The sequence below is a fragment of the Gymnoscopelus braueri genome (genome assembly GCF_963280865.1).
Source record: "Gymnoscopelus braueri genome assembly, chromosome: 3".
In the NCBI taxonomy this organism is placed as follows: domain Eukaryota; kingdom Metazoa; phylum Chordata; class Actinopteri; order Myctophiformes; family Myctophidae; genus Gymnoscopelus; species Gymnoscopelus braueri.
In genome coordinates, this window is record NC_137612.1 from 50,703,287 (window position 1) to 50,730,195 (window position 26,909).

General features: G+C 41.3%; 1 protein-coding gene across 4 annotated transcripts in view; it reads left to right on the forward strand.

The window, feature by feature from the left end:
- slc38a3b (solute carrier family 38 member 3b) overlaps positions 1–26,909 on the forward strand; it is a 51,624-nt gene that overhangs the window by 12,568 nt on the left and 12,147 nt on the right. Inside the window, exons 2-10 of one of the 4 annotated variants that reach the window (XM_080425076.1) lie at positions 742–878; positions 2,024–2,044; positions 4,018–4,099; positions 4,196–4,311; positions 12,465–12,538; positions 13,039–13,131; positions 16,742–16,823; positions 26,105–26,187; positions 26,762–26,820. In XM_080425076.1, the coding sequence (XP_080281202.1) occupies positions 775–878; positions 2,024–2,044; positions 4,018–4,099; positions 4,196–4,311; positions 12,465–12,538; positions 13,039–13,131; positions 16,742–16,823; positions 26,105–26,187; positions 26,762–26,820 (714 nt within the window). In that variant the 5' untranslated portion in view covers positions 742–774. Of the gene's footprint in view, positions 1–741; positions 879–2,023; positions 2,045–4,017; positions 4,100–4,195; positions 4,312–12,464; positions 12,539–13,038; positions 13,132–16,741; positions 16,824–26,104; positions 26,188–26,761; positions 26,821–26,909 lie in introns of those variants that run through there. The other 3 variants (XM_080425077.1, XM_080425078.1, XM_080425079.1) reach the window with 3 other exon arrangements.

The window sequence follows — 26,909 nt, forward strand, 5'->3', positions numbered from 1 at the left end:
GTGTTTTTCCCTTTTTACAAAATACAGTGCAGTTTTGCACAATAAGAGCTGCTGTGCATTTGCCATGCTAATGCCTTACCTCTGAAGCTATATTGAAATGATGAGGAAAAATGTATATACCGTGATATATACCGTTACACTCAGTGCTCCGAAGTATAAAGGGATATACATTTTATATTCTGTACTGCTCAGCCCTACATGACCTCTCATTAGGCCCACAATTATTTGACCTAAATTGCAATCATTTTGTATAACTATTAGAATAATTTCCACTCCTCTGAATAAAAGCTGCTGGATGAAATGAACAGAAATGTCATATTTCCATCATTATTTCCACGTCGTTGTCCATGCTCTTTTAACCACTTTCAACCTTTTGTCCCTATTTTGGGCATTTAGGACAAAACATTTCATAAATCTTCAAAAGTTTTTTTTTTCCCTTTTTTTTAATAGCAGCTCTATAAGACTGACTATAAGATATGACTTTGTAGATTGTTGCCTGTTTTGGCCATAGCACATTGTTTATTTTGATTATTCTTACAAACCATTGTCAGTCATTTCTTTGTATATCAGTAATAGGCTTTGCCTAAAAGGCAAACAGAAATTAATTTTGTATTTATATGTTCCAAAGTTCAATGCCAAAAACACAATTAAATCATTAATTGTGTTTATTAATTAATTATTTGCATGACTAATCACCAGTTATAATTTCATGATCATGACAGCCTTACTCTCACCCTACAGCTACGCAAGACTGTGTGACTGACAGCTGTGACCATGCAGCCCGCCCAATCAGAAATGAGCATCTTAACCAATGGGAAAAGGCAAGATTCAATAGATGACAGCAGCGTACCAATGAAGAGCCTGCCGGAGGAGGATCAGTGAGTGTTTCCATGACAACAAACACACGCTGAGCTATGCGGGCAATGGCATTTTAACACAGCATGTACCGTAGCATGTAGCAAGTTGCCATGATTATCATAACGCAGACCTTGGAGAATAGGCTCTATGCACAGCAGTCATATTGGAAAGAAATTGGGCCTCTTCCTTGCTTCCTTCACAGGTGTTACCAATGATACTAATGAAGGCTCTGTTCCATTCTGGTCAAACAGAGTCAGGGTGCTGATATTGTGCATGTTGGCTCCCTGCAAAGACTGCTACTACACCAATCACTGAGTCTGGGTCGCAAATTGGGGTTCAGGTACCCTCATGGTTCCTTGATGGGGTTCCAAATGGCTCCTTACGGGTGTGGTACTCTGAGAGTGTACAAATGAGCCGTAAGGGTCCATTTGATTCCATTTGTACATTCTCAGAGTTATGGGAGTCCTTGAAATTAAAAGGTTTGAGAACCGCTGGGCGACAGTAAATGGAACAGAGCCTTCATTAGTATCATTGGTAACACCTAGGAAGCATGTAATAGGCCCAACACTGGTATCCTCCTCTTTCTTTCCACTATGGCTGCTGTGCACAGAGCCTATTCTGTATCGGACGGAAGGTTTGCAGTGACTGTGTAACCTTCAGTTGGTATTTACTGCACTTCAATCGACACTCATGGCAGTGGATCATTATTTATTCAAAGATATCACAGCCATAACCACTGGTGGAAAGTAGAGTACTCAAGTACTGTACTTTCCACGGTACTTTTACTTTACTTGAGTATTTCCAGTTCTTGATACTTTATACTTCTACTCCAGTACTCCAGTAAGTAGGCCTACATCTCAGAGACAAATAGTGTACTTTTTAACTCACTTAATTTATTTGGCAGCTTTAGTTACTAGTTACGTTGCAGATTTAGATTATTAATAAAACATTGTATCGTATCGAGCTTATCGTTTACTCTTGTCATGTTTGCCTTTCTTGTGATAAATGTTCATATTGTCATTAATAATGAGCAAAATAACAAATGTTACATGACGTACAGTATGACTTGTTTCCTGCCTGGATAATGTTTGTTGTGTGTTTCTAACTGCATGTTTTTTGTCCTTGACTCAACCAATGCTTGACCGGATACTTTCTTGCCATACAGCAATGGCACTCAAACAGTCAGGTATGTTTCTAAAGATCTCAACAACGGGCATGTCCTAAATGTTATCTGCTATCATTTATACCATTGGTCCTCAAAGTAGGTTAGGGTTAGGTTCCAGGGGGGACCCTTACAGGTCTATAACACCGAGAGTGTACACTCTCTGGGCCCTATTTTGTGCGGCGTCTTATGCCTTATGACTAATCTTATTAGGCATTTTTTATTTTATTTTGAAAAACATTTTAAAATAGTGAAAATATCCGATCCACAGCGACGCGTTGTGAGCTTGTAGACCTTCTATTTTCACTATATGAAAATGTTTTTCAAAATAACAAAAACTGCTGGTTGACAAGTGGTAGGACACGGAAGATACGGATTGTGGATTTAACCTATGGGAAAGTGCCATTGGTGATGCACAGGGGTGGATGATGGGCTGTGCCCAGGGGTCTCTCCTCTATGGCCTCGGCCAACCCAAGGCCCCATGGAGTCAGAGGCCCCTGGTTCTAAGGTCAAACGTGCTACACTTGTTGTGATACACTTCACAGTGGACACTGGAGTCCAGGGGCCCCTGGAGTTCAGAGGCCCCTGGAGTTCAGAGGCCCCTGAGCACTCTTGGCCTTGCGAAATTGAGTTTCACTTTCAATTTTTTGACGTCAATGCATGGGTGCATTGTCCTTTTGTCAAACTATTGGAAAGTAGTCTCATGAATGGACAAAGTTGTGTTATGAGTACAAATCTCCAAAATGCTAGACTCGATTAGGCTAGATTTTGGAGATTTTTACTCAAACTATAACCAGGCCTGAAGGCATCGATCTTACTCTAGCAGCTACAGTAAGATCGATGCCTTCAGGCCTGGTTATAGTTGGAGGGTCAGCCGTGCTAGTTTGAAGGCTTCCATGGCTGCTATGCCCGGGGCCTTCTCACCCCACTGGTCAAAATCGAAATAGAAAAATCTACTGTTATTCTGACCGATTTATTTTGTAACACCCCCTACCACCACCAATCAAAATGACACCATCATAGCCTTATAGTCATCTTTGTGCTTAGTGCCGAGGTTTCTTCGGCATGCTTTTCCTCGAGTGAGAGTGTGCTGTGTGTGTGGGAGCATGTGGGAGCTCTGTCTTCAGCCACAGTTTAAATTTAAATATATTGTTTGTAAATAAACCATTAATTATTTAAAAAAATCTTAAAACATTTAAAATTAATAAACTTGAAAATCGCCATTGGAGACTGCCACGAAAAATCTAAAATCAAACGTATTCCTACTTACTGTAATTTGTCCCTGATGCTGTCAAGTGTTAGCCTGGTAAACCCTCCCTCCGGAAATCTAATTTCCATTAAATGGAAATGAGATTTCCGGAGGGAGGGTTTACCAGGCTAGTCAAGTGTGACCTATACTGAATAGTTAACAGGTAACAATAAAGTATGTAGTGTAAAACATGTAAAGTATGTTAAAGCTACACTTTTTAAAAATTTAATAAACGGTTATTTTGACCAATCTGTATCGCAGAGTATGTTAATACTAGATAATGTATACAATTGTGGTGGTTGTATTTGGTCTCACTGCTCTTCTATTGAGACAAGTTGTACTGCCTGCGAAAATATTTGCACATCCACTTCGTTCAGATGCAGGTCCGTTGGACAGTGACAAATAAAGCAAAAATTCATGAACACAAATCCTGCACTCTGCTCTTGCTCAGCAGCATCAGTATTATTCAAATTGACTTGACATTTCTGTCCCGCTGGACCTTCATCAAGAGTGTCTTGAAGGTCAAAATTCTATTTTTCCCCTGAGCAAGCAGGCAGGCTCTATTAGCGCAGTGATAAATGAAATGCAGCACTAGTGTGGGCGATCCGGGTTCAAATCTGGGGTAGGACATGGAAGTTACATAGTGCTGTTTTAACTTAAGTCCCACATAAGATACAGTATGTCAACAATAGTCCAAGTTGGCTTTAAGGGAGCGTCTAGTAACAACACTTTTCCATGTGTTCTCTAGATTCGATGATCCAGATGGAATGCTGGAGTGTGCAGAGTTCTTACCCAGTGCCGATGGGAAGAAACCCATTCGCTTCACGGATGTGAGTGACCAGTATTCATGCACACTAACCACCAATCACAAAACGATGACTGACTGTTTTATTGTCTTATTTTTATTTTATTTTTTTGTTTTCCAGTTTGAGGGCAAGACCTCTTTCGGTATGTCTGTGTTCAACCTGGGCAATGCTATTATGGGCAGTGGAATCCTGGGATTAGCCTACGCCATGGCCAACACTGGTATCCTCCTCTTCTTGTAAGTCAAACACTCATTGCAGGTAAACATCGAACCTAGCATCTGTCTAAAAAACATAAACTACCATCTAATTTATATCCTTAGCATCTGTGGATGAGCAAGTAGCAAACATACACCTGTCTAAATAATGTGCATAGCATCTGTGAACAGGAAAACAGCATAACTATCTAAATACGCAACAAAGGAGTGCTAGGGCACTGGGGGGACCCCCAGGGGTCCTTGAGGTGGTTCCAGGGGGTCCCCAGCTAAATGATTTATAGTTAAGAACCAGATGGACCCGTACGGGTCTGTAACTCCAAGAGTTTACAAATGGAACCAAATTGACACAGTTACAGATCCATTCGGTTCCATTTGTACACTCGCAGAGTTCAACTAAAAACAATATCAAATGGGGGTCTGTGGTCTACTAATGCATATCAATTAGGGGGTCCTTGGAATTAAAAAGATTGAGAATCACTGTGGTTGGGGACGAGTCTGAAGAGGTGAGGTTTCAGACTGCAGCGGAAGATGGAGTGTGACATTACATTATGACATTCACGTTCATTTCGTTCATCAATTCCACTTTATACTCAGTACACAGTAAAGCATAATTCTGACTGGCAGTCAATGTCTTGTTTGCTAGAGTCTTGTGTAGCCAGATAAATTCAATATAGGGTCTAGAACGGCAGCGAAAACGTCCGCAAACAAAAGAGGGTAAAGGCCTGTCCTAAAAGAACAGTGGGCGTAGCTTGTCACGGGTTGCCTCTGCCGGCCGTCCAAGCCCATACAATAAATACAAATGTATCCAGATCGATACAGGATAGGTGGGCACCGTGGACATCTGGGCATCTCGATGTAAAATTGGCTATTTTGTCCAAAATGTAAAACATTTTAAGATTAGAAAAATGGTCTTAAGTAATGTTAAGTATACATGATGTGAACATGCACGGTACATCATTTTCAGACTTAATTTTATACTTCAACTTCTTGTTTATCCCCCAAAATGACTGGATATACAGGTTTTATAACAATTTGTAGCAATTGTAGAAATATTAGACCGTAATTGTCGAATGTTTAAGCATGTTCTAATCATGTATACTTTACTTTACTTAAATACATTCTCCAAATATTTAATTTTTTAACATTTTGGAAAATATTGCCAATGTAACACCGAGGTGCCCACTGTTCCTTGGTGCCCACCTATCCTGTTACCGTCCAGACGATTGGTAGGCGGAGATGGCCGGCCCGGAGCTATCCGATCCTCTGGCTATGTGAGACTACTGTGGGGCTAAACGGCAGGCATGCTAACTGCGAAATAACCACAGGGTGGAATATGTTAAATACAATGGTCAGAGGAGAGTTGAAAATAGAAACAACCTTTATTGTAGCACCGTCACGGAATCCTAAGGATTCTTTCCCAGCTGCTGCTATGGAGTGAAGCGCTTTGATGGGGTGATTAAGTCCCACTCAGGGGAAGGGCTAGGTGATAAGTGGTACTAGTAACATGACGCATCCTCCTGTACCATGATCAGCGTTGCCAGATTCTGCGAGAGAAACAAGCAGACAGGTCGTATGAAAACAAGCCCAGAACACGCGACTAGGCCGCATGATCCTGCATTTACAGGGGGGTCCCCAGCTAAATTTGTTTATATAACATCAAAATCTGGTTTACCACTTTAAACCTATAGGCCTAAAAACATTGGCTATTTAAAAAAAAAATAGGAAACATTTAAATACATTTTAACAACACAAATCTTGTATGTATATCCCTGGCACAAAATATTTTCAGATGGGGTCTGCAGACACATATATTAATTTGGGGGTCCTTGACATGAAAATATCTGAGAACGACTGGATTAAACAACACTAGGCAGCAAGTCCAAATAAGCAAAGTTCTACACTTTAGCTGCACCAATATTTACAAGCGACTTTAAAGAAAAACAAGCCCAAAGTTGCTTATAATAAGCGGGCATGCAACACTGACCATGATATACCCACCTCTAGTCCCACCCCTCTCCCCCCAGCCCCTCTCCCCACCCTCCTTACCGCATTTAGGCCCCAGAAAGGCCTCATCCCAGAATAGCCCCGCCTCACTCCAGACTGTGACCCTGGGCTAGGTTGGTTCCAGGAGCAGGATCGGTATCAGCCTCGGCCCTCTCTCTGCCACAGCGCCTGGGAACAGGAAGGAGTCACTTCCAGTTGGCTCCATGCCAGAGATTCTTGAAGGCTTTATCGATAGATATTTCAGTCTACATGGTATCCTGGCAGTACGTGGCCCTCCTGATCACGTGGGTTCACAAATGTTCCCAGGATGGCCGATGCCAGGCTAGTCTGATAGGGTCGTCTACACCAGGAATGGTAACTACAATGATAACTATGAATATGTTTTACATATTGAGTTCTCACCACAACTATAACGACGACTGTGGTGAACAATATCGTTGGGATCACATTCAGAGCTATTCGATGAACAAACCCTGACAGCAAATCAAATTAGAATTTCATTGCTCTGGGGGCAGAAACCTTTTATCTCCATATTATAACTTTGTATGCTTTTTCCTAAATTAATGCCCTACTTCGTCATACTACAGTGTCACACAAAAGTAGCAAAAATACCCGATCTATAAAGCTCAAGATGTGGCGCGATGCGACGCGTTTAGAGCTTGTTGATCACATTTTTTTTTATTTGAATCGTGAAAAGTAACAGTTTTGTACATGACTTTTTCACCCCACAACGATGTACATGGCCTTACATTCAGCGTTCAACGTGTTTACAGAACGTTAGCATTAGCTTTAGTGTGGATTGTCACATCATTATCGTTAGTTGTAATTATTGGTGTGGACGGCGCTCCTCTCCCAATAAATACCTACCAGCCGAGGTCACATGTATAAACAACATTGTAATATGTAATGTATGTGTGGCCCTCATATGTAAGGGCACAATGACTATTCTAGGGCTCATGGCACCAAGCTTATTCAGCTGATTTCCAATGAGGCACAGCAATAACCTTCTTATGAGAAGTCGGTGCCTTGCAGAATATTCTGCAAGTCAGGACCCATTGAATGGCATTTCTCTGTGATCCAGTGGGACTGATAGGGCGTACACCCCCACCCTGTGATATTTCAGAGATGCAAAAGAACGTTTTGCATCTCTAAAACTCATGACATGTTTGGAGGGTTGTGTTCCACCTACGCTTCCAAGGATCCTCGGCTGTAAGCATAAGGCTGGTTAGTTCAGCGGCAGAGAGGTCTGGGAAAGGTTGTTCGGGTTGGGATCCCCCCTCTGACCGACCTTCTAGGAATGCTGACCAGGCCACCCAGCGCTGCGTGACCTAGCGTCCACTGCCTCTGTAGAAGGACCACAAACGCCACTCCTGGGGATGAAAGGGTTGTGTGGGAAATGTCCTTTTCACCTACACACGTAAAGCCCTCCCTTAGGAGGTCCATTTGGGTCATTGGGGTTACACTCGCTAACACTGAGGACTTTACAGTGTATGAGTGGGATTACTGACCCTCATAACTGGGAGGGATTTTATATCCCCTCAAGATCGCCTTTCCCCGGTTCATGATGCAACTATGTGTTCTGTGGGTATTGTGTTGCCAAATTATTCTTGCTTATTGCTTATTATACTTACACTTACTGCACGTAGCAGCGTTATATGATGTGAAGGTTGTCACCATCAGTCACCGTGACCGTTTCATTTCATGGACCCCCAGTTTGATATAGGGGGGACCACAATCTACACTGCAAAACTCTCTGTGTTAACCCATTAAGACCGGGAACGCATCTGTGTAACCACTTTATCCATATGTTATACTTTGGGCTATTCAAAAATAGCAAATATGCAAGCTCACAGCGTGGCACCGAGTGCCGTGCTATGAGCTTGTAGATCTGCTATTTTTTTTAAGGGAACATTTGTAACTCAGATTACAAATGTTTGCTTAAAGAGGTGGTGCCATGGTTTTGCACTTTTTCTGTTTTTCATGTGTCTATGAGGTTGATAGAACTTCATTAAGCCCCCTGGTGGTGTTTTTATGGTGTTTTATGTCTTCTCTGACTATTTTGAGTTACTTCCTAGAGGCTGAAACCTTGAGGGTCAAACATGCCAATAGAAAAACAGCGCTTTAATGACATTACAGTAATTTAGCATGACACAGTAGAAGTATACCCTCCCCCTCATTATCATAACACAACAGGTGTGGGCATGAGGAGGAGGAGGGACTAGGACAGGTGGGTGGTCTTGTAGGAGGAGGCGGAGGGACCAGGTATACTTAATGAACTGGAGGCATGTCCACATAAAAACATAATTTTAACACTTTCTGTACACTTTTTTGAAAAAATCTTCCTCCTAGTATAACCATAATACCTGATGATCATGTTTTAGGGGGGGGGGAATCACGGCACCCCGTCTTAAAAAAACAAAACATTGATATTCAAATATTTGCACACATAAAAATAAAAATAAAGCAGATCTACAATATCGCACTCGGTGCCGCGCTATGAGCTTGTATATCTGCTTTTTTTGAATAGCCAAAGAAATCTAAAAATGACACAGATTCTTTCCCGGTCTAAATGGATTAACGTAGAAAAGTGTACACTCTCAGACTTACAATCCCAAAAGTGTCCATTTAGACTCCTGGTGGGCACCAGACCCGACGTTGGAAAACAGTGATCTTATTATCCGGGACATCCGCATGAATCCCAGATTTCATATCCACGTGTACTTAATGCACAGACATGATCAAAAGAAAGATAGATGCTCTGTTTGAGGAGACACAAGATCCATTACTACCCGATGTATTACATTATGTGACAATAAAGGCCTGGTAAATGTAAGTGATGTTTGTTGGCAGGTTTGTTAAATGGAATACAAACGGAAATACTTCTCAAAGCTTTGGTGAAGGACATTATTTGAATCTGAGAGTAACAGGAATGCACAGAAATAATTGACACACAATAAAGTTAACTAGGTCAGTACTAGTAGACCTCTTCTCACAAATCCTTCAGTTGTGTGGAATTAGATTATGCCTTGAGTGCAGCCTGTGTTGCTCTTGAACGTGAATTATTACTTCAATTATTATTACAGTTTGTGTCTGCAGACGTGCCTTCTCCGTTCTCCGCTCCCTCTATTGGCTCTCTGCCCCGCACAGAGTACAAAACACTGATGTTGGCCTACAGGGCAACCAAAGGCATGGCACCCCCATACCTTCAAAGCCTTATCCAATGCTCACTCAGATCAGCTAACACAGGGAAGCTGTCTGAACCTTCCCTAAAACATCTGAGACATCGCTCCACACGTCCCAGACTGTTCTCTCTACCTGGCTCCCAAACTGTTGAACAAACTCCCCATTGCAGTTAGAACTGCAGATTCACTCCCAATTTCCCACCGCAATCTGAAGAATCACCTCTTCAGACTTCACCTTAGCCCGTAGCACTTATGCAAAGGTTAAAATGTAATTTAGATGTTGTTTACATGTCATTTAGACATATGCTAGGTTAATTGTTTACCGGTTATCCTATATGTTCTATAGTTTCAGTAAGACTATTATTTTGATAGTATATTGTTTAGGTTCTTGGTTTACCTGTGATCCTAGTTTACTGAGGCACTACTACACTGTCTCTCTGCATTTGATGTACAGTATGTGATTACCTTGCTTATTATAAACCGCTCTGGATAAAGAGCGTCTGCCTAAATTGTTTGATTGATTGATTGATTGATTGAATATTTTATTAGGCAAAAAATTTAAAACAGCACAGTTACATTTAAAATACTTTGTCTAACAGGTCCGTTCATAAAAGTCCTTGCGGACTTGTAACAATTGTAAATTGTAGTAATAATCGATGTGGTGCGAGAGTGCGGTCTAGCCAACACCAACTCGCGGGACTCCTGAATCGCTGCCCTCCACACCCTCCTATCTAGCATAAGGGTCTTGATCTCTACAGGGTTGTTAGCTAAGCTGTCGCGCCGCAGTGCGTCTACGTAGGCTTTGCCAATGTCAGTTTGCTTGCCACTAGTTTACGGGTGCCTGACACAGTGCCCTGCCTCATCCTTCTCTCTCTGTGACTTTGTCTGTGACCCGTGGCAGGTCCCCGTAGAGGACCACATTTCTGAGGTGGTCCGTTCATGTGACACCTAGTGCCATTTGTAGCATTCTTGTGTATAGACTCCATCCAGAGCAGTCCAGGGCAGGCCCCGAGAGTCCTCGACTGCCTCGAGCACCGTCCCGTCCGCAGTGGCAATGGTTTTGTCCTCTGTGTTAACTTGTCGGTACTTTTGTTTTATTGGCATTGATATAATCACAACCAACGTCACTGTCTGCATACCCTCGCAGCTAAACAGACACTGCAACTATAATCAGGCTTTGATACCTTATTGGCCTTGCCAAGAAATGTAAACGCTTCCTGACCGAGTGTGTGCGCTTTGAAGTTGCTTTCGCTGTGGCTGGACATTGAGTAACGGCACTGTTGACCTTGGTATTGTGAACTGTGCCAGGCTTCATAATCCCTTTATTAATACATATTAGGTGGAACGTAAAGCCTTTAGGTTCCTGTTTTAATACCCCGTACCTCAAGACTACAGCTTACACTTTATGGCCTCTCCCCGTGAAACCCCCAGCAGAACCAAGTTCTTTCCTAATGGGTTAAAGGTGCTGTAAGTGATATTCTTGTGTTAAAATAACTGATCCACTATTTCCAGCCCACGACACAATCGCACAACGTAGCATACATGACGCATAATGGGTTCATGAGCTGTATATGAATTGAATCAATTAGCAGCTACTGCATAATGGGGTATTGAATTACCTTTTGTCCAGTAGAATCAGAACCAAAATGTATTGTCACATCACATTTTTAACCCATTAGCACCTGGAACGCATCTGTGTAATCTTTTTATTTGAGCTAAAAAGCATTATTTTACACTCTGGCTATTCAAAAATAGCAGATCTACAAGCTCATAGCGCGGCACTGAGTGCCACGCTACGAGCTTGTAGATCTGCTATTTTTGAAAAATCGTGAAAATGTGTGCAAATCTTTGAATATATATTATTTTAATGCGAAAATGTTTAACTAAAATCTTTGCTTCTGGGGGGTTCCTGGAACAAAATATTTTGAGATGGGGGTCGGCGGCCAAATACATATAATTTTGTGCTTGTCCTTGACATGAAAAGGATTGAGCACCACTGATATAGAAACATACTGTTGGGATTTAGGAGACATTTGTAGAATCGGCTTCAGGTCTTAATGGCTTAAGTAAAATGGGTGAAATTCTGCATTGCATCTTTTGTCTTTGTCTCACCACGTTCCTCCCGTTCCTCTCCTGCTCTCGCAGCGTAGATCTGTATTTCTGATGCATCCTTTCAGCACACACGCCATGCACTTGTTGGCAAAGTGTTGAGAGTGCTTGGCAATAACAAGCACTATACCACATTGTCTATAGCGGGCTTTCATGGAAATGGAAACAATGAATCACTCACTCTAATGACTAATTATTCAATTCAATTGAATTAAAACGTGTATTCTCGAAAGTACATTGAGGTTTCCCTCGTTGATTTAGTGTTCACACACACTCACACAGGTGGCAGGGGAAACCATGCAAGGCACCAACCTCCTCGTCGGGAGCAGTTAGGGGGTTCAGTGTCTCGCTCAAGGACACTTCGACAATAACCCAGGGATCGAACCAGGAAAATTCCGATTCCCATGCGGCCACTCCACCTCCTGAGCCATTGCCACCCCACGTTTAGTGTTTTGGCATTGGCTTTAATTATATGGCATGATATGTCTCCCCTTGCGTGTGCACATTGCGTGCATAGGTGTCTCTCTTTCTGTCTTTGGCCTGACAGGGATAATGAAACTGTGGCGTAATCGCAGTGATTCACCAGAGGTTGTGTTACTGTATACTGTGATATTGGTGCTACTATAGTGTGATGAGCCTACAGCCACAGTGCCTATATCTCACACTTATCTCCCTCTCGTGGATTATTGCTTGACTATATAATGCTGCAGGTCATTTTCACACATCGTGTGATTGAGATGATAATATGAATTCTAAAATAAAAAAGACATCTTCAGATGTTGTTTTATAATGGTACAAAAAAGTATAATTATGTAAGTATGATTTTCTGTGACAAACCATTTTTGGTTCATGTTTTTCCTTTCTTCATTGTCCTGGCAGGTTTCTCCTGACCGCTGTGGCTGCCCTCTCCTCCTACTCCATTCACCTGCTGCTCAAAGCCTCTGGCATTGTGGGTAAGCTGTTCTATATGACTCACGCTTCAACGCAACGCCTACACCGAACGCTTCACGTTTCAACACCTACAGTATCAAGTCATCTGGGTTTGCCATTTTAAGCGATCATAATAATGACTTTAACACATTTCCAAAAGGACAGACCAACAATTGATTGATTGATTGATTGATTGATTGATTGATCGATGTTTGTATTGTCAAAACTGCATACATGAACACACATGTGTCTGTTTTGTTGTCTCCGCCAGGCCAATGGCGTGGCCGAGACTCTGTTTTGCACCGTGTGTGTGTGTGTGTGTGTGTGTGTGTGTGTGTGTGCGTGTGCGTGTGCGTGCGTGCGTGCGTACATTACTACACTACATATACAAGAAAACTAAAATAGCTAACAATTACAAATTACTAAAATAGTACATTTACATTTTCATGTACCTGGAAATAACTAGACATTAATATCTACCACTATATTGTGCATATGTTGCTGTTTTGCCACCTGCCTGCAGGAATCAGAGCTTATGAAGAGCTGGGATACAGGGCCTTTGGGACACCAGGAAAAATGGCTGCTGGCATTGCTATCACCCTGCAAAACATTGGAGGTGAGTAATGCAGCCACTGTCTCTGCAGGTGTTCTTCTTTTGCAGTGAAAATAATCTATAAATATAATATATTCGTCGCTGTGGGGTGGAAACCTCATACTGTATGTCCAAAACTTACTTTTCAGGATTCAATTTAAAAAATAGTAAAAAAAAAAACATCTCTCTCTTGCAAAACAGAAAGTAAATGTTCAGGTTGGTCACCAATTTCATCCGATCAGGAAAGAGAACCCATTTATCAGCTTCAGTTCTTCTATATTGTTCCAATTCCAATGCTCTTTTTTGTTTTTGTTTCATCACTTCCACTTGTTTCTCCTATGCAATGAGTACTATGGGATTATAAAGCTATTGACTCACACAGGGGTGTAAAGTAACTAAGTACATTTACCCAAGTACTGTACTTAAATGATTACATTATAAAACATACATTAACCACCTTAGCCCTATTTTATACCTGGGCTATTTGAAAATAGCCGATCTACAAGCTCACTACGCGTCGCGATCCGTTGTGAGCTTGTAGATCTGCTATTTTCAAACATTTTAATGCTTTTACTTTTGTACTTAAGTACATTTTGATACCAATACTTTTGTACTTTTACTCAAGCAAATTTTGAATTCCGGACTTTTACTTGTAACAGAGTACTTCTACATTGCAGTATTGATACTTTTACTTAAGTAAAACATTTGAGTACTTTTTCCACCACTGGACTCGCATCAATAGCTGATTCACATCAATAGCTTTCAATAAATGAAATGTTATGCACATCCATGCATGTTGGTAGCTGGTGCAGGACAAAACATGTACATATAATAATAAAATAAGTCCGCACAGGCAGCTAGTACTACGTAGTTTGCACATCACATTTTTTATTCAGAGCAGCAGCTACCTGTGCAGACTTATTTTATTCTTAGAGCTATTGTACTGACTTACAACCCCACGCTGAGGATTTTACTGTGTACTGCGTCTAACACTTGAGTCACGTCAGTGTGTGTGCTCGGGGACGCAGCACGTTTCCTTCTATTTGAGAGTGTAAAAGTGGGGCAAGATGCTACCGCCTCAGTGGGACCCAAACCGACACGTTCTGGTCAATTTTTTCCATCAACACTGAGGATTTGAGTGTGTGGCATTAGTGAGAATTCCTGGCACTCACTGAAAACAACATGTGTGTCTTACTGAGACCATCTGCCAGTGGTGGAAAGTAACCTAAGTACATTTACTCAAGTACTGCATTTAAAGGGATATTTCACTTTAAAATAAAATAAACATAAAAAACAATTGTAAAAAAATTAATGAAAAAAGGAATGGAAAAATCACCCCACCCCACCCCACCCCACCCCTCACGCATTAGAATGTCCTTCTGATTATACTGTTGACCACTGAGCAGCTCCACTGGGGCAGTTTGGGGTTCAGTGCCTTGCTTAAAGGCACTTCAGCGCGGTTGGGGGTGGGATGAGTGGTGGCCTTTCACTTCTCCACCCTGATTTTCCCTGCCGGTCTGGGGGATCGAACCTTTCGGTTACAAGCGTGCTCCTCTAACCTTTAGGCAACCGCTGCCCCAAAACCTCTACCATCTGCAGACATTTCAGGCCAAGGACCCCCCTGCAATAATGTATGGAGATGAATCACAGAGACAATGAACATTTAATCGCATCGTTGCTGTCGGCAGAAACCTTGTATCTCCATGTAGTTTTTATTTTGTATTCTTTTTTATTAATGCCCTACTTCATCACACACGGGTGTCTTGCAGAAGTAGCAAAAATAACAGATCTACAAGCTCTCTGTGCGTTTTGTGAAAGTGAAAGTAAGTGTGGTTAAGTGGGTTCTATTGAACCAATGAAACTTATTAACAAGAGCTTGACCAAATAACTACATCCTTTGGAACACAGGTACATTTTTTTTCCATTTCCTGAAAAGTGACATACAAGGTTTCCACATGACGGCAACAACAATGTTTTATCAGCGTTTTCAGCCTCTTCCACAGCGAGGTCACAGGCAGCTAAGTGGGGCTAATGATTACAAATGGTTTTCACATGACATAATCTCACACAGTGAGTTATGACCTGCCCTGTCGGGTTGCATATCACTTACCTTAACCCGTTAAGACCGGGAACGCATTTGAAAATGTGTGCAAATCTTTGAATATAGTATATCTACATTTTTAACTCAAATCTTTGCTTCTGGGGGTCCCTGGAACAAAATATTTTGAGATGGGGGTCCGCGGCCAAATACATATTATTTTGGGTGGTCTTTGACATGAAAAAGTTTAAGAACCACTGACATATATCTATTTTTTAAACTGTTAGGATTTAGAAGGAAGTAGAATCCCCCAGAAGCAATAAGATTTGAGTTACAAATGTTCGCTTTAAAAAAGTATATATATTCAAAGATTTGCGCACATTTTCACGATTAAAAAAAAAAAACAGATCTACAAGCTCATAGCCGCGTGATGAGCTTGTAGAGCTGCTATTTTTGATTATCCAAAGAAATCCAAAAATGACACAGATGCGTTCCCGGTCTAAATGGGTTAATAGATGATTATATAATAAATGGTTATAATAATACTGTATACACTGCAGTACATAATAGAGCAGTATTCACGGTTGCCTTGCCCCCGGTGACAATAAAGGCCATCTCTCAGTGTGGGGTACAATGCAAGCCCTGTATGAGCCTTGGCCACTATTCCTACTAGAAATATGTATTCCTTCCATCCACAAACATAACAGAATATCCACACACCGTTCTTGCTACTCCCAAAGTGAAATTACATCTCATAAGTTGATAAGAAGCGGCTTGCTAGCTCCTCATGCATTGAAGGAGGCATGAGCTCAGTTCTGGGCTCTCCCTAGGCTGGCAGAGGGAGAGTAGCGCCCAGTATTACATAGGTAATTGGCACTGGGTGAAAAAAAATGGGTTACAAAATCGAGGGATAAAAATAAAAATAAATACAAAATCAGTATGTACCTGACAAAGATGACACAGGTTGAAAAGTTAATTTCTTGTACTATCTATTTTTTATCCTGCACCAATTCTCTTTTGGATGTGCATGACTGCGTGTGCTACCTTGGACAATTTACTATTACAATTTACAATTTAGGCATTTAGCAGTAAGGAAATGGAATCATCCAGTAAGTCATTACAATAAGCAATGTAATCAGTATAAACAATATACTATCAAAACACAAATCTGCACATTGAAACTATAGGATACCAGGTAAACAATGAACCTAGCATCTATCTAAATAACATGCTATCTAAATTACATTTTAACCTTAGCATAAGTCTGCATGGTCGTCAAGACTATAATGTCAAGTGCTACGGGCTAAGGTGGAGTCTGAAGAGGTGAGTCTTCAGATTATGGTGGAAAATTGGGAGTGAATCTGCAGTTCTAACTGCAGATTCTTACACACACACACACACACACACACACACACACACACACACACACACACACACACACACACACACACACACACACACACACACACACACACACACACACACACACACACACACACACATATCCACTAATGGTCCCTGTAAACAAGACAGCATTGTCGCCTGTGTGTTTGAGTATGTTTGGATACACGTTTACATGCACCGTTTCTGTTCCAGCCATGTCCAGCTACCTCTACATTGTGAAGTCCGAGTTACCACTGGTCATCCAAGCGTTCCTGAAAGCTGACCCCACCTCTGAGTGAGTACTGTCCTTCCACTCTAATAACCTCTCTACACCTCTCTGCAACCTCTCTACACCTGGTCTCTCTATATTGGGCATGCCATTATATTGTAGGTGAAAATGTTCCAAAACAAATCCCTCTTTTGTATAAAAAAATAGCAGATCTACAAGTTTGTAGATACAGTAGGTTGCTGTCGCCACGCCACGCGACCCATGTGTCCATATCAACCCTGGGTTGATATGGACACAATCAAATATCACAATATTTTTGACCGAATACCTCGATATCGATATTGTGAAGATTTTATTTTGTTTTAATATTTTTAAATAATTAATTGTATAAAATAGAGCTTAAATTATTAAAAGCAAGGAGAGCAACACTTATAGCACAACCTTAAATATCCAACATCTCAAGCAATATCTAGTCTTCTAACATGATATTGATATAATATCCATATATTGCCCAGCCCTACGTGACAAAGCATAAATCAAACTACCTGACACTGGGTTAGTGGGGAGGTTTGGACCAGTGTCACCCAAGGTTTCCATTAGCCGGTATATGTCATTGGCATATACAGTACAATCTTAATTGGCCATTAAATATGAATATTCCGTTAAATATAAACATGTTTATTTAATATTTTACGTTTTATTATTATAATTATTTGTATAATTAATATCTGGATATTAAATAAAGTAACACAACATTACAATACCAACCATAAAAATCACCATTTTTCAAAAATAGCCAAAGTGTAAAATAATGCTTTTTTTAGCTCAAATCAAAAAGTGACATAGATGCGTTCCAGGTCTTAATGGGTTAAGTGACTGTCATGCGTCCGCGTTATTGGATCAAAGTGATCATGGAAGTACTTGGTGAAACATTGCAGGCAAGTCACTTCCTTGGCATCATGAAATCGTAAACATGACAGTAACAAAAAAGAAGGCTGATCATGTCGGCTCTAAAGGTTGAATGAGATGCAAAGCCCGAAACAGGCTCAAGCCTACTTGGTTTATGCTCTGTAGTATCACGGTGTTGTGTACCAAAAAGAGCAGATCTATTGATAGCATGTAAATAGATTACTTGTCTGTCCTGACATACATTCAGTTCTTTTTGGCAAGCTACACCCCTGCATGATGGAATAGATAAAGTATGCTTCAGGAGACTATGGATAAACGCAGGAACAGCGCAGTGTTGAAAAGAAGCGCCGCGCCGAGATGTCGCCATCAGTAGAGTGATGCACGCACACATTATGGCCGACAATTTAACATTTTGGCCGGAGAAACACAATCTTGTCAGTCACGTCGACCAGCCATAAAAATGCCCTAGCGGAAACCTTGGTGTCACCACCCATGAATCCAAAGCAGGGGTGTGACTACGTTGGTGGCTGGTTATTGGCTGAGCAAAAGGAGGGGCCCGGGGTTTTGGAAAGTAACGGGGTATGTGTTCCACTCCACAAAGACATAACTACTAAGGTACTGCACATGGGGCTTGCATGACTGAAGTGGACCCAGCCTAACTCACCTGGCCAAATCTAAAAACAAGCCCTGGAGTTGGCAGGCTCATGTGGCAGCATTGCCCCCCCCCCCCCCCTCCCGCTCCAGTACAACCCACCAACGTTGGCAACGTTTAGGAAACACTTATCCACTAGATAGAACAAATTACTTGTATGACGGTGCGACCTGATGGCTGAATAGTTGGGGTGCATACCACATGGCTTCCAAATCCCTTCTTCGTGTCGTCGGTTTGACTCCTGGTCGGCTGGACTTGTGTTTGCTGTGTGTCATTACCGAAATTGGAATAAAGCAGTAGTGCTGAAATTAATATTATAGTCGTGCTGCTGGGTGATGAGGAGTGGGTAAGGAGGGGCACGACAATGTTTATCCAGGTTAGTAGACTTTACTGGGAAAATACAGGTTACTTTAACTTCTTTACAATTATGCTGGTCAGGTCAGGATGATGATAACATTTACACAGTCACACACTGCTCGCTGGTATAGGTGAGTTTTAGATCACTTGGGTCCTCTAGTTCTAGCACAGAACGGGAGACACTCCGTCCGTGCTGTTGAACCTTGAGAAACACTATTAACACTGAACAAGGAAACGCTGACGTCTCTTATCAAACTAGCTCCACACACAGGACAGCCAATGACAGCGTGACAATAACATGCACATCCAATCAGACTAGGAGGTATCTCAAATCTATAGGTAACTGATTCCCATGTTACACACATTCACAGATACAGATGCCACAGGGCTGTACTGCCCATGTGCCCATCACAACATTATTTGCAGGTCTGAGAGTTCATTTCAGGGGTGCCCACACTTTTTTGACTTGAGAACTACTTTTAAAATGACCAGCTCAACAAGATGTACCCACCCAAAAAAGTATTATCCCATTGCTGAAAAGATTTACCTGAGGGGGCTTTGGAATGGGAAATAGTGGGGGGGGGAGCCTTCCTCCCATTCTGTATGGAAGTGGTAGGTTTTCGAGTTCTTTGCCCTGCACATTTTTATATAACTTTATAATAATACTGACGTTTGCGCGCAGCACTCTTGAAAACAAAGCATTGCATCGCGGGTTTGCCTATTATCGAAGCCGTGAAGGGAGCTAACAGGCCCTTCTTGATGTCAATCTATCAAATAACCTAAATTCAAGTGGCAGATACCAACCAAAAAATAGTTTTGTGATTATGTTTATACATATATTTTTTTATATTTTAATTCTAATTTTTTTAGGGGCATATCATGTAGTCTACCTTTATAGCGTTTGTGATCTTATTCGCGATCTACCTTTTGGGCACCCCTGAATGCCACAAATGTTTTACTATGCAGGGTGCTAAACTCACACACTCAACTGAACTCAACTCAAACTTTATTTATATACAGTAGCACATTTAACATGACCGGGTCAACCAAAGTGCTGTACAGGTTAAAAACAAAAAGCAAAACAATGCAATACAAACAGACATTAGCATACAATGAAATAAATACACAAAGTAAATATTAGCACCAGTAAGGGAAAACTCGTCTCATTCACACACACACACACACACACACACACACACACACACACACACACACACACACACACACACACACACACACACACACACACACACACACACACACACACACACACACACACACGTGTGTATGCTTAAATGACAGCAGCAGCTGATGAGACAGGGGTGCCAACCTCAGAGGTCAAGTATAACGGCTAGCAGCCTGGTGGTCACAGACACACAGTTCTACAGAAGCCAGCCACCAGGGGTGGAAATTAAAGTACCTTTACTCAAGTACTCAATTTAAGCAAAATTTTGAGGTACTTTTACGTTACCCTTTACTTGCGGTATGTCTATTTAAATACTTTTACTTTTGCTACTTTAGGTAAATTTTGATGCCAATACATTTGTACTTTAAGTGTAACAACTGTAACAGCGTATTTCTACATGGTAGCACTGCTACTTTTACTTAAAGCTGCACTCTGTAACTGTCCTGTTCCACCCTGGATTTGAACCCCGGTCTCCTACACAAATGCTCCATTTTTTACCACTGAACTAATAGAGCCTGCCTGCTTGCTCTGGGGAGAAATTCAAAATGCGTATCAAGCCAGAAACAGGATTGTGTCTCAACAGGGAGACCAAATACAACCACTCCAGTTGTATATGTTGTATTGCATTAACATACTCTACCATACACATTGGACAAAATAAAAACTTTATCCACACAAAAAAAATTACATAATAGAGCTGTAATAGAAAAAAAAATCAGAGTACTTCTTCCACCACGCCTCTGGCGTTTCCAACCCCTCCATGGCATCAGAGTTCCAGAACAGAAGGAGACAACTGTGTTTATGTCCTTTAAATAGCCTGTGATGTGGTGTGGATGGCAGACCTCTCACTCTGGACTGTAAGGGGGAGGAGGGTACATGGATTCATGCCAAACATGGGGGGGGGGGCATTACAGGCCTGTAGGGCTGCAACTGTCGATTGTTTTCTTACCTTTTTTTGTTTTTTTTACTTTTTGGAGAAAATAAATAAATAAATAATCGATTAAATTGATTTGTTTGATTATTCAGTTGAACCCTACTGTCCCTACTCTGGGATGAACATTCAGCAAAAAATAGCAGATCTACAAGCTCACCACCACCGCCACGGGTCTCAACGCAAGGCAAAGAGATTTGTTGGTTTAGAGGGCAAAAAGGAGAGGACCTATAGTATAATATATTAGAGCCCCGAGGGGACCTGGGTCAACTAGGGTTTAAGTGGTATTTAAGTATGGCACCCCTACATGCCTGCAAAACAACAAAACAAACACAAATAATTTGAACGTGAACGTGTCTAGTAGCAACACATCTCCATGTGGTGAATGCACGAGGACGCATGACAGCTGCAGTGAGACGAGTGTTATTTCAGTGTTATCTATCTAGGTATGACGTCAAGCGTGATGCTTGACAAGGTGTTTATTGTAAATACGTTTGTAGCCTTGGGAACCAATGGTTCACGAGCCATGTGGCCCCATAAGGTCAGGAGCCTTTCTCCTGTTCCCTTAATGTGAGGCAGCTTGATGTACAAAAGTACACCTCATGGACATGACGCTAGTAAGTCACACAATGTACAAGTTCAACCCCCCCGGAATGGTCTGTCCTGTCCGTGAGTCTGTCTGTCTGTCTGTCTGTCTGTCTGTCTGTCTGTCTGTCGGTGAGAAGCTAATCTTGTGCACCGCGCTACCAGTGGTGTAAAGTAACTAAGTACATTTACTCAAGTACTGTACTTAAGTACAATTTTGAGGTACTTTAACTTTACTGGAGTATTTCCAATTGTCTATACTTTTACTTCTACTCCACTACATCTCGGATGAAAATATTGTACTTTTACTCCACTACAATTATTTGAACATTTTAGTTACTAGTTTCTTTGCAGATATACATTATTACATTATAAAACATACATTAACCACTTTAGCCCTATTTCATAAATATTTTTTATCCCTCGATTTTGTAACCCTTTTTTCACCGGTGCCAATTTGCTAAGTGATCCTGCGGGCACTACACTCCCCTCACCAGCCTAGGGAGGCCAGGGCCAAGCTCATGCCTCCTTCAATGCATGAGAGCCAACTGACCTTCTTGTCACCTGACAGGGGGGAGTTTCCCTGGTTGGACGTAGCGCGTGGAAAGAACACGTTATTCCAACCAGTTCCCTTCCCCTCCATCAGGTGCCCCGGCTGACCAGGGGGAGGCAGTATAGTGAGGAGAGGGTATTAACTACCCTAGGAGACACGGGGAGAACATTCAAACTCCACACAGAGTAGGCCCTTTCGCCAACCCCACCTAGGGTATGGGCGCTGGTGACGCGGAGGAGAAGACACGCCCCCAGACACGCCCCCAGCCCACAGCGTCCCCGGCAGGAATCGAACCCAGGACCTTCTAGCTGTGAGGCGACAGCACTACCGACTGCGCCACCGTGCCCCTTTAGCCCTGTTTCATACCTAGGCTATTTTCAAACATTTTAGTACTTTTACTTTTGGTACTTTAAGTACATTTTGATACCAATACTTTTGTACTTATCCTCAAGTAAATTTTGAATTCCGGACTTTTACTTGTAACAGAGTACTTCTACATTGCAGTATTGATACTTTTACTTAAGTAAAACATTCGAGTACTTTTTCCACCACTGGTAATCTTTGGTATGACTTGGCCGGGGATTGAACCCTTCGTGAACTTTGTCAGGTGGGACACTCTAACCACAAGGCCACTGAGCTGATGTTTATTCTAATATAAACATATTAATAGCAATAGGGGATAATCCTCTAATGCTATTTATATAGATTTATTGGGGATACAACTTTGTTGCTAGACTGTGGTCAGGCAGGTTTAGATACCTCTCAGCCAGCATGATTACTGCCTGACAGGAAAAGACTGCACGCGCAATACAATGTATTCATTGGATAACAAATGAGTCGCGATGTGTGTGAGCTTGTAGATTGAAAATAGCCAAAGTATAAAATGGTTATAAAAAGGCTTAAGTGGTTAAGTTATGTTTTGTAATTATAAATCTAAATCTAAATAAGTGACTTGTAGCCTAAATGTTAAAATATTTGTGGTGGAGCAAAAAGTGCATATTTGCCTCTGAGATGTAGTGGAGTAGAAGTTTAAACCAGAAAAAAGGAGAAAAAGGGAAATATTCAAGTAAAGTAAAAGTATCTCAAAACTGTACTTAAATGACCACTTCAACCATTTTCAATCTATCTTCAGATAGTTGGTCCATTCTGTCTCTCAGAGTAGGGCTGTGGACAGAAACCCACCAGTGACATCATCGATGCAGAATCCAAACTAATAGAAACTGCAGGCTTTCTATTCAAGGACAGTTAGTATGCTATAATAGAAGCCATTGTTCTTGCATTAATACACAAATTTAATGAAACATTTGAAATCTGATTTTAAATGACCAAACCACCACATACCGATGATGTCACTGGTAGGCGGGTTTCCTCCTCTGAGACACAGAGCCAGTAGCCAAAAATGGTACCATATTATAATGAGCATTAGTAAGGACCATATATGAAAATGGGTGACGTGGTCCTTTAAGTACAGTAATTAAGTAAATGTACTTTAGTTACCTTCCACCGCGGCCCTAATGAAAACGGATCATCTTGACCCCGCTGACCGATGGCTCCTACAAAGGACATGGGACTTCCTCTGCTGTCAAGGGACATGCCCTCTGCACCCCATCCACCCCCCACATCCCCCAGTGCACTTGAGCCCTGCACAGATCAAGTGGATCAATGGATCCAGTAGCGAGGCGATCGTTGTTGAGAGGGTTAAGAATAAACTGGCTCAACATCGTAACCCCGGGGGCTATTATGTCACAACCAGTCTGCGATAGCCAGGATTTGAGAGACAACATGAGCCCAGTGAGGGGGTTTAAAGGGCAAGACCACTTTGGTCTGAGGTTTGGGTTGTGTAGTTACCTTGCCATGATGTAACTCCAAAGGTGGACAAGAAATCAAAAATAATTGCTCCATTGATTAGAAATTGATAATTCAAGATATGCTCCTCATTGACTTGTATGGTAAAACAGCTCTCAAAGTCACTCTTTTAGCACATAACGAACATAAACAACGTTGATTCAGACAATATAGAACATCACCAAACCCAGTACTGTTTGTTTTTATTTATAAAAATGTCAACTTCCTGTTGATGTCACTATTTTTATTAGGAAGAAAACTCGGACTGGATCCACGGATCCGGATCTGGATCCGAATCTTCAAATAGTAAAACAGGAAGTTTACATCTTTATTTAAAAAAAAAACAGTACTGGGTTTGGTGATGTTCTATATTGTGTGAATCAACTTTGTTTACGTTAGTTTACTTGCTAAAAGAGTGACTTTGAGAGCTGTTTCAGCGTACAATGTAGGTCAATGAGGAGCATATTTTGAATTATCAATTTCTATTCAATGGAGCAATTATTTTAGATTTCTTGTCCACCTTTGGAGTTACATCATGGCAAGATAACTACACAACCCAAACCTCAGACCAAAGTGGTCTTGCCTTTTAAACCTCTAGGCTGAACACACAATGCCTGTGAGAGTGCTTAACCATGGTGTTATAAGTACTGTATGTCATCATAACACACATATCGCCGCAGTCGGGCTAGAAACCTTGTATCTCCATATTTAAACTTTTAAAGTTTTTTCGTAAATGAATGTCCTACTTCGTCATACAAAAGGGTCGCACAAAAGTAGCTGAAAAAGCTCATCTCCAAGCGCACGATGCATCATAACCAACTTTTTTGCAATACACTTTTTTTTTTTTTAAGTGAAATTAAAAGTGGTTAAGTGTGTAGGTGTCTCTGAATGGAGGTTCTACTCACATAGCCTACTCTGTGTTATAAAGCATTGAATGGTGAAATGATTAAACACATTTCTGGTCTTGTGCTGTATCACAAATCATCCACACCTCTCAGGTCAGCTGGGACAGGTGAGGTTTCTCTCCCCAGAATCAGAACCAAACGTAGAGAAGCAGCATTCCGTTTTCATGCACCACCACTAACTCCCCGAAAACTGCAGGTCTGCTACAAGTCTTAGTTATTTTAAGCAAAAAGCAAAAAATATGTAATTTTGCTTCCTTATTCTTTCTTTCTCCCCCCCCCCTCTTTTTTCCCTAGTTTTCATTTTTATTAGGTCCAAATGTCCTTTCATAATAATGTGTTTATTTTGCTGTAGTGATGGATTCATGCTCAAATGTTTTGTGTAAAGCACTGTGAATTGCATTGGTAATGAAATGTATCCTGTGAACATATATATGTATATAATAAACCTTGCCTTGCCTCGGCCACCCCGCTCCAGAACCTCTGTGAGGTCAATGGCTTTAAGAGGGCCCAGAATGTTTGGAAGGCCTGTGAAGGGGCGATATTACAGTGTGTCTGGATGGGTTATGGCTGCTTAGCTTCTACTTGATGATGTTTGGGTTGGGGGGAAGGGGGGGGGGGTGACATAAGAGTCACTGACAGTGTCGGTGTCATGTACATGTATATGTCACCGGCACTCTTGCCGTGCCTCTTGAGTTGTCACACAAATCACCAGACTTATGCAACAAAAAAATGTCTCCTTATGCAATAACGCTTTGGCCTTATGCAACAAAGTTTTTCCGTCATCAGTTTTCAGGCTGGATATTAATCGCTTATTAATGCCCAAGCCGCATTTTATACTTTGTCGTGCGACGGTGTCGAGTGACGAAAATAGCCGATCTAAAAGCTCACAACAATGTTTTACTATTTTCAAAGACTTTTGAAATTCTTTGAAAATGTGTGTAAATCTTCCCTTATTATTACATGCCCAAAATAGGGATGCCAGGTTGAAAGTGGTCCATTGTTTCTTATACTTTTATACAAAAGAGAGGGTATGCACAACCTTTCAACTTAAATGTGATGTTCTGTCTACATTGCTCTCGTTGTTGTTTTGTTATTGTTGTTGAGTGCACCAACATTGCACATTACAGGTGCTTGTCAAACATTTTGAATATCATGGAAAAGTTCATGTGCGTGCAAGGAATAAACGAGGAACAAATTAATAAAATAAAAAGTATCATTTCATTATCAAAAATGTATATTATTATTATTGTGATATAAGGAATTAATTCATTACAGGTATACTTTTGAGATATTCTGAGATACTAAATGTTTTATTTTCATGAGCTAATCATCAAGTTTAAAATGAGAAAAGCAAAGGCTTGAAATATTTCCCTTCATGTGTGAATCTAGAATAATCACTTAACTTTTTTAAAATTACATTCCAGTCTGTGGTATCTGAATGGCAACTACCTGGTCATCATGGTCTCTGCCAGCATCATCCTGCCCCTGGCTCTGATGAAACAGCTTGGTGAGTACAACCCCTCCCTGTTGTCATGTCACCTCTAAAGCGGTGCTTCTCAAACCTTTTCATGTCAAGGACCCCCAAATTCATATGTAATTGGCCACCGACCCCCATCTGAAAATGTTTTCTGCCAGGGACCACCAGAAGATAAGATTTAAGCAGAAGAATTATCCAAATTAGTCAAAACGTTCCAAACATTTTTGATATTTTTCAAACATTTTCCCCCCAAAAAATCGGGGGACCCTCTGGTACAATCTCGAAATTAACATTTCGTTAATGTCGGGTGGAAATGTCCAAAACTGTTCACTTTTCAGGATTCAAATTCAAAAATAGCAAAAATAGCAGATCTATAAGAGTTTGTGTGACACTGTAGTATTCATTTACGAAAAAAATAAAAATAAGTTAAAATATGAAGATAAGAGGTTTCTGCCCGACAGCAGTCATTTCCAAAGCCTCTTTCATCTTTCTAATGCAGTGATTCCGCTAGTCGTGTTTCCTTCCACAAGTTCAATGTCCAACAGCTCCCTAAATGATAGGGAGCTGTGATGTTTAAAGGCTGCCATTTGTTCTCTCTCCACAGGTTACCTGGGCTACACCAGTGGCTTCTCTCTCGGCTGCATGGTCTTCTTCCTCTCCGCAGTAAGTGGCTGGATGCTAGCTCTTCCTCTGTCCGCAGTGGTGGGCAGTGATTATTCATAATGTATTTTTGTAAGTTTGGCTCCCTTCCT